Source organism: Calonectris borealis, unplaced genomic scaffold (assembly GCF_964195595.1).
Source record: "Calonectris borealis unplaced genomic scaffold, bCalBor7.hap1.2 HAP1_SCAFFOLD_256, whole genome shotgun sequence".
NCBI classification, from domain to species: Eukaryota; Metazoa; Chordata; class Aves; order Procellariiformes; family Procellariidae; genus Calonectris; species Calonectris borealis.
The window spans coordinates 47,189-55,909 of NW_027441640.1; the positions used below are offsets into that span (position 1 = coordinate 47,189).

An 8,721-nucleotide genomic window follows, 5' to 3' on the forward strand; every position below is an offset into this window, starting at 1 on the left:
GGGAACATGGGGGGACGTGGGGGGACATGGGGGACATGGGGGGACATGGGGGACACGGGGGGACATTGGGACATGGGGGGACATGGGGGGATATTGGGGACATTGGGGACATGGGGGGACATGGGGGACATGGGGGGACATTGGGGACATTGGGGACATGGGGGGACATTGGGGACATGGGGGGACATGGGGGACATGGGGGACATGGGGGACATGGGGGGCACGGGGGACATGGGGGGACATGGGGGACATGGGGGGACATGGGGGGACATTGGGGACATTGGGGACATTGGGGACATGGGGGGACATGGGGGACATGGGGGGATATGGGGGACACGGGGACATGGGGGGACATTGGGGACATGGGGGACATGGGGGACATGGGGGACATTGGGGACATGGGGGACATGGGGGGACATGGGGGGACATGGGGACATTGGGGTCACGGGGGGACACGGGGACACGAGGGGACATTGGGGACATGGGGGGACACGGGGGGACATGGGGGACATGGGGGGACATGGGGACATGGGGGGACGTGGGGGGACGTGGGGGGACGTGGGGGGACATGGGGGACATGGGGGACATGGGGGGACATTGGGGACATTGGGGACATTGGGGACATGGGGGGACATGGGGGACATGGGGGGATATGGGGGACACGGGGGACATGGGGGGACATTGGGGACATGGGGGACATGGGGGACATGGGGGACATTGGGGACATGGGGGACATGGGGGGACATGGGGGGACATGGGGACATTGGGGTCACGGGGGGACACGGGGACACGAGGGGACATTGGGGACATGGGGGGACACGGGGGGACATGGGGGACATGGGGGGACATGGGGACATGGGGGGACGTGGGGGGACGTGGGGGGACGTGGGGGACATGGGGGACATGGGGGACATGGGGGGGACATTGGGGACATGGGGGGACATGGGGGACGTGGGGGGACATTGGGGACATGGGGGGACATGGGGGACGTGGGGGACGTGGGGGGACATTGGGGACATGGGGGGACATTGGGGACACGAGGGGACATCGGGGACACGGGGGGACATGGGGGGACATTGGGGACATTTGGGACACGGGGGACACGGGGGTCAGAGGTCACTCACCAGCGGGGGGGCGCAGGGGGGCCCAGCCGAACCCTGGGGGGAGGGGGCGGGGGGGGGGGAGGGGAGGTCAACTCAGCCTGGGGGGGGGGGGGGGAGGGGACACACAGCCCTGAGTGGGGGGGTGTCCCCTGGGGGGGGGGGGGATGCCCCCTGGGCGGGGGGGGAGGGGCAGGCTGGGTCCCCTGTGGGGGAGGGGTGGGGGGGGTGGGGGAGGGGCACTCACCGGGGGGTCTCCCCTCCCCCCTCTGCTGCTGTCTCAGCACCTTCAGAAGCTCCTTCACCGTTTGGGGGGGGGACGCGGGGGGGCGGCCACCTTGGGGGGGGGTGGGGGAGGGGTGGGGGTGGGGAGGGGTCACCCAGACACCTTGGGTGGGGGTGGGGTCCCCCCCAAAGTCTTGGGTGCCCCCCAAAACTCCTGCCCCCGCCTCCCTTCCCCCGCTCCATGGCAGGGGAATCCTCGGGGAATCCCCCCCCTTCCCCGCCCACCCCCCCCGTCGCTACGTCACGGGGATTCCCACGACGTCATCGGCCGCCCCCGCTGGCCCCGCCCACCTCCCCTGGGGGGGCGCGTGGAGAATCCCGCGGGGGAGGAGGCAGGGGGTCGGGGAAACCCCCCCACCTCCCGCGCTCTTAAAGGGCCAGCGTCCACTAAAAGCGGGTCTTAAAGGGCCAGCATCCCCCTCCCCAGCTCTCTTAAAGGGCCAGCGCCCAAAAAAGCGGGTCTTAAAGGGCCAGCATCCCCCTCCCCAGCTTTCTTAAAGGGCCGGCATCCCCCTCCCCAGCTCTCTTAAAGGGCCAGCGCCCAAAAAAGCGGGTCTTAAAGGGCCAGCATCCCCCTCCCAGCTCTCTTAAAGGGCCAGCATCCCCTCCCAGGTCTCTTAAAGGACCAGCATCCCCCTCCCCAGCTCTCTTAAAGGGCCAGCGCCCCGAAAAGCGGGTCTTAAAGGGCCAGCATCCCCCTCCCCAGCTCTCTTAAAGGGCCGGCATCCCCCTCCCCAGCTCTCTTAAAGGGCTAGCGCCCCGAAAAGCGGGTCTTAAAGGGCCAGCGTCCCCCTCCCCAGCTCTCTTAAAGGGCCGGCATCCCCCTCCCCAGCTCTCTTAAAGGGCCAGCATCCCCTCCCAGGTCTCTTAAAGGACCAGCATCCCCCTCCCCAGCTCTCTTAAAGGGCCAGCATCCCCTCCCAGGTCTCTTAAAGGGCCAGCATCCCCCTCCCCAGCTCTCTTAAAGGGCCGGCATCCCCCTCCCCAGCTCTCTTAAAGGGCCAGCGCCCCGAAAAGCAGGTCTTAAAGGGCCAGCATCCCCCTCCCAGCTCTCTTAAAGGGCCAGCATCCCCTCCCAGGTCTCTTAAAGGACCAGCATCCCCCTCCCCAGCTCTCTTAAAGGGCCGGCATCCCCCTCCCCAGCTCTCTTAAAGGGCCAGCGCCCAAAAAAGCGAGTCTTAAAGGACCAGCATCCCCCTCCCCAGCTCTCTTAAAGGGCCGGCATCCCCCTCCCCAGCTCTCTTAAAGGGCCAGCGCCCAAAAAAGCGGGTCTTAAAGGACCAGCATCCCCCTCCCCAGCTCTCTTAAAGGGCCGGCATCCCCCTCCCCAGCTCTCTTAAAGGGCCAGCATCCCCTCCCAGGTCTCTTAAAGGCCCAGCATCCCCCTCCCCAGCTCTCTTAAAGGCCCAGCGCCCCGAAAAGCGGGTCTTAAAGGGCCAGCGTCCCCCTCCCAGCTCTCTTAAAGGGCCAGCGCCCCACCTACCTCTCTGGGGGCGCATCCCGCCGGGGCCCGAGGTGGAAATGGGGCCAGGCCGGGATCGGGGCCCGTTATAGGCGGGGGAGGGGGAGGGAGGCCCCGCCCCGGAGGGAAATGTCACGGGTGTCGCGGCGGTGACCTAGGATGAGGGCGGGGCTTCGGGGTGCCTCTGGGCCTCCCGGGGGTGGGGGGGTGGGGGAGGGGTGGGTGTCGTGTCACGGGCAGCTGCGAGTGACGCTCGGGTTCACCCCCGTATGACATCATCTGCCCCATGGGACCCCCATCTTCTGCCCCATGGATCCCCCCGACTTCTGCCCCATGGGACCCCCATCTCCTGCCCCATGGGACCCCCATCTTCTGCCCCGTGGATCCCCCCATCTTCTGCCCCATGGGACCCCCATCTCCTGCCCCATGGATCCCCCCGACTTCTGCCCCATGGGACCCCCATCTCCTGCCCCATGGGACCCCCATCTTCTGCCCCATAGATCCCCCCCCATCTTCTGCCCCATGGGACCCCCATCTCCCACCCAACCCCAGAAGAACCTCAGACCCACCACCACCTTGACATCCCCGTGGAGACCCACCAAGACCTCCAGCCTTTATTGGGGGGTGACACCCGATTAGAGGGGTCCTCAAGGCCCCGCCCACCCCAGAACCGCCATCTTGGGGGGCATCTGCCCCATGGGACCCCCATCTCCCACCCAACCCCAGAAGAACCTCAGACCCACCACCACCTTGACGTCCCCGTGGAGACCCACCAAGACAACCAAGCTTTATTGGGGGGCTGGCACCCAATTAGAGGGGTCCTCAAGGCCCCGCCCACCCCACAACCGCCATCTTGGGGGGCATCTGCCCCATGGGACCCCCATCTCCCACCCAAACCCAGAAGAACCTCAGACCCACCACCACCTTGACGTCCCCGTGGAGACCCACCAAGACAACCAAGCTTTATTGGGGGGCTGGCACCCAATTAGAGGGGTCCTCAAGGCCCCGCCCACCCCACAACGGCCATCTTGGGGGCGGGGTCACTCCTCCCCTTGCCACCAATGGTAGAGCTGATCGGTGAAGATGCCGGTGTAGGTCATCACCGCCGCCGACCCCTTCTCGTAGACGTCCCTTAGGGAGACGGGGGGGATCTTGGGGTCACCCATGGGTGGGCACCCCATGGGTGGGGGAGGGGTGGGGGGGAGGGGTAGCACCCAACTTACCGGATCTTCTCCTGGGTGGAGGGAAGTTTGAGGCGATCCAAGAGGCCACCGGCCACCGAACCCGCCTGGCCCAGGTAGCCGGCGGCAACGGTGCGGAGCTGGGTGAGGGTGCTGGGGGGGTCGGGGTGCTGGGTGGGGGCGGGGGTGGCGGCGGTGGTGGCTGTGGGGGAAGGGTGAGATGGGTGGGGGGTGGTTTGGGTTGGGGGGTCTGGGTGGGATTGGGGGTGCGGTGGGTGGGGGTCTGGGTGCTGGGTGGGGTCTGGGTGGGATTGGGGGTGCAATGGGTGGGGGTCTGGGTGGGATTGGGGGTGCGGTGGGTGGGGGTCTGGGTGCTGGGTGGGGTCTGGGTGGGATTGGGGTGCCATGGGTGGGGGTCTGGGTGCTGGGTGGGGTCTGGGTGGGATTGGGGTGCAATGGGGGGGTCTGGGTGGGATTGGGGTGCAATGGGTGGGGGTCTGGGTGCTGGGTGGGGTCTGGGTGGGATTGGGGTGCCATGGGTGGGGTCTGGGTGGGATTGGGGTGCGGTGGGTGGGGGTCTGGGTGCTGGGTGGGGTCTGGGTGGGATTGGGGTGCAATGGGGGGGGTCTGGGTGGGATTGGGGTGCGGTGGGTGGGGGCTGGGTGGGATTGGGGTGCAATGGGTGGGGGTCTGGGTGGGATTGGGGTGCAATGGGTGGGGGTTTGGGTGGGATTGGGGTGCGGTGGGTGGGGGTCTGGGTGCTGGGTGGGGTCTGGGTGGGATTGGGGTGCAATGGGGGGGTCTGGGTGGGATTGGGGTGCGGTGGGTGGGGGTCTGGGTGCTGGGTGGGGTCTGGGTGGGATTGGGGTGCAATGGGTGGGGGTCTGGGTGGGATTGGGGTGCGGTGGGTGGGGGTCTGGGTGCTGGGTGGGGTCTGGGTGGGATTGGGGTGCCATGGGTGGGGGCTGGGTGCTGGGGGGGGTCTGGGTGGGATTGGGGTGCAATGGGTGGGGGTCTGCGTGGGATTGGCGTGCGGTGGGTGGGGGTCTGGGTGCTGGGTGGGGTCTGGGTGGGATTGGGGTGCGGTGGGTGGGGGTCTGGGTGCTGGGTGGGGTCTGGGGGGGATTGGGGTGCGGTGGGTGGGGTCTGGGTGGGATTGGGGTGCGGTGGGTGGGGGTCTGGGTGCTGGGGGGGGTCTGGGTGGGATTGGGGTGCCATGGGTGGGGTCTGGGTGCTGGGGGGGGGTCTCACCCGAGCAGAGCAGCAGCAGGAGCAGGAGCGAAGCCGCCATCGTTTCGGGGTGTCCCCAGGCCATGCTCTGCCCTGGAGGGGGACCCCGAAACTGACGGGGGCACCCCAAAACCCCCCCAGCCCCTCCCCCACCGGTTTTGGGGTTCAACCCTCCCCAAGAACCCCCCAAAACCCCTTCCCCACCCCGCAGCCCCTCCCCCACCGATTTGGGGGTTCAGCCGCCCCCAAGAGCCCCCCAAAACCCCTCCCCCACCCCCCAACCCCCTCGATTTTGGGGTTCACTCCCCCAAGAGCCTCCAAAAACCCCTCCCCCACCGATTTTGGGGTTCACCCCCCTCCCCAAAAGCCCCCCCAAACCCCTCCTCCACCTCCCCCCAGCCCCTCCCCCACCAATTTTGGGGGTCACCCCCACCCGAGAACCCCCCAAAACTTCCCTCCCCTCCCCCCCAGCACCCACCCGTGGTGGCGGCCGCTCCGTTCCCCTCCCCCACCCGGGGTCCCCCCCTTTATAGGGGCCGGGTGGGGGGAGGGGGGCAAAGTCCGGGTAAACAGAGCGGGGGGCGAGGCCGGGGGTGGGGGGAGGGGCGGGGCGGGGGAGGGGCGCAAGCGCTGCCTGTGCAAGGGGGGGGGTGCAAAAGTGGGGTGCAAGGAGGGGGGGGGTGCCCCCCCCCCCCCCGCGCGTGCAAAAGCGGGGTGCAAGGTGTTGGGGTGCTCCCCCCCCCTCGCCCCCTCCCCCTCCCTGCGGCTGGGGGGGGGAGGGGAGGTGTTGCGTCACGCCCCCACCCCTCTCCCCGCCCCCACCCCCCGGGCATTGCGTCACCCGTCCGGGGATTGCGTCACAGTCCCGTGGAGTGCCCCCTCCCCCCCCCCCCCCCCCGGGCATTGCACCCCAAAATCCACCGCACCCCAACACCCTTTGCACCCCAAAATCCACCGCACCCCAATATCCCCTGCACCCCAATATCCCCTGCACCCCAAAATCCATTGCACCCCCCTGCTTTGCACCCCAAAATCCACCGCACCCCAACATCCACCGCACCCCAACATCCCTTGCACCCCCAAATCCACGGCACCCCCGAGCATTGCACCCCAAAATCCACCGCACCCCAACATCCATTGCAGCCCCGAGCATTGCACCCCAAAACCCACCGCACCCCAACAGTCCTTGCACCCCAAAATCCTTTGCACCCCCAAATCCACGGCACCCCCAAGCATTGCACCCCAAAATCCATTGCAACCCCATGCTTTGCACCCCAAAATCCACCGCACCCCAAAAGCCATTGCAGCCCCGAGCATTGCACCCCAAAACTCACCGCACCCCAATATCCCTTGCACCCCCAAAATCCAGTGCACCCCCAAATCCACCACATCCCAACATCCATTGCACCCCGACATCCCTTGCACCCCAAAATCCACTGCATCCCAAAATCCATTGCACCCCCGAGCATTGCACCCCAAAATCCACCAAACCCCAACACCCTTTGCACCCCAACAGCCTTTGCACCCCAACACCCTTTGCACCCCAACATCCACTGCACCCCAAAACCCATTGCACCCCCATTTCCAGCAGCCCGGGGCACCGGAGCTGGTTATCGGGGTGCACTGAGCCCTTTTGGGGTGCACTGGGTCCTTTTGGGGTGCAGGGTATGGTATTGGGGTGCGGGGTGTGATATTGGGTGCACAGAGGTCTATTGGGGTGCTGGGTGTTCTTTCGGGGTGCTGGGTGTCTTTTTGGGGTGCAGGGGTGATATCGGGGTGCACAGAGGTCTATTGGGGTGCGGGGTGTGATATTGGGGTGCGGGGTGTGATATTGGGGTGCACTGAGACCTTTTGGGGTGCAGGGTGTCCCTATGGGGTGCGGGGTGTGATATTGGGGTGCACAGAGGTCTATTGGGGTGCTGGGTGTCCTTTCGGGGTGCTGGGTGTCTTTTTGGGGTGCAGGGGTGATATCGGGGTGCACAGAGGTCTATTGGGGTGCGGGGTGTGATATTGGGGTGCACTGAGACCTTTTGGGGTACAAGGTGTCCCTATGGGGTGCGGGGTGTGATATTGGGGTGCACAGAGGTCTATTGGGGTGCTGGGTGTCCTTTTGGGGTGCAGGGTGTGATATTGGGGTGCGGGGTGTGATATTGGGGTGCACAGAGGTCTATGGGGGTGCAGGGTGTCCTTTTGGGGTGCAGGGTGTGATATGGGGGTGCTGGGTGTCCTTTTGGGGTGCAGGGTGTGATATTGGGGTGCACAGAGGTCTATTGGGGTGCGGGGTGTGATATCGGGGTGCAGGGTGTACTTTTGGGGTGCACAGAGGTCTGTTGAGGTGCGGGGTGTGATATTGGGGTGCAGGGTGTGATATTGGGGTGCACTGAGACCTTTTGGGGTGCAGGGTGTCCCTATGGGGTGCGGGGTGTGATATTGGGGTGCGGGGTGTGATATTGGGGTGCACAGAGGTCTATTGGGGTGCTGGGTGTCCTTTTGGGGTGCAGGGTGTGATATTGGGCGCAGGGTGTGATATTGGGGTGCACAGAGGTCTGTTGGGGTGCTGGGTGTCCTTTCGGGGTGCGGGGTGTGATATTGGGGTGCACAGAGTCTATTGGGGTGCGGGGTGTGATATTGGGGTGCAGGGTGTGATATTGGGGTGCACAGAGGTCTGTTGGGGTGCTGGGTGTCCTTTCGGGGTGCGGGGTGTGATATTGGGGTGCACAGAGGTCTATTGGGGTGCGGGGTGTGATATTGGGGTGCAGGGTGTGATATTGGGGTGCACAGAGGTCTGTTGAGGTGCGGGGTGTGATATTGGGGTGCGGGGTGTGATATTGGGGTGCACTGAGTCCTTTTGGGGTGCGGGGTGTCCTTTCGGGGTGCAGGGTGTGATATTGGGGTGCTGGGTGTCCTTTCGGGGTGCACTGAGTCCTTTTGGGGTGCGGGGTGTGATATTGGGGTGCACAGAGGTCTATTGGGGTGCACTGGCTCCTTTTGGGGTACTGGGTGTCCTTTTGGGGTGCAGGGTGTGATATGGGGGTGCTGGGTGTCCCTATGGGGTGCTGGGTGTCCTTTTGGGGTGCGGGGTGTGATATTGGGGTGCGGGGTGTGATATTGGGGTGCCCCCCCATAACTCAGAGCCACAGAGCCAGGAGTCTCCCCTCATTATTTATTGGGGCGCAGGGGGGGGCGAACCCCCATCTCCAGCAGCCTTGGGGTGCCCAGCCCTAATTATTGAGGTGCACCCCAACCCCACCCATCACCACCAGCCATTTTTTGGGGGTGCAACCCCCCCCCCCCCCCCCCAACCACCACCACCACCATCGAAGCCGCCTCAATCTTCCAAGCTTTGGGGGACCTCGGGGTCCCCCCAAATCCCCCCTCGAGCCCCCCAACTCTGGCGCAGGGCGGCCGCCCTCTCCCCTATGGATTGGCCGTAGGCGTCCCAACGCCGTCGCAATTCTTCTCC

At 65.7% G+C, this 8,721-nt stretch overlaps 1 protein-coding gene across 1 annotated transcript; it reads right to left on the reverse strand.

Moving 5' to 3' along the window:
- Positions 1-3,784: 3,784 nt before the first annotated feature.
- On the reverse strand, positions 3,785-4,230 carry LOC142077453 (apolipoprotein C-II-like; the record flags this gene model as incomplete). The annotated part of the gene is made up of 2 exons (XM_075139435.1): positions 3,785-3,978; positions 4,071-4,230. Coding segments are annotated over 2 exons (251 nt in total), but the record flags the coding sequence as incomplete, so codon positions are not given.
- Between the last annotated feature and the right edge of the window lie 4,491 nt (positions 4,231-8,721).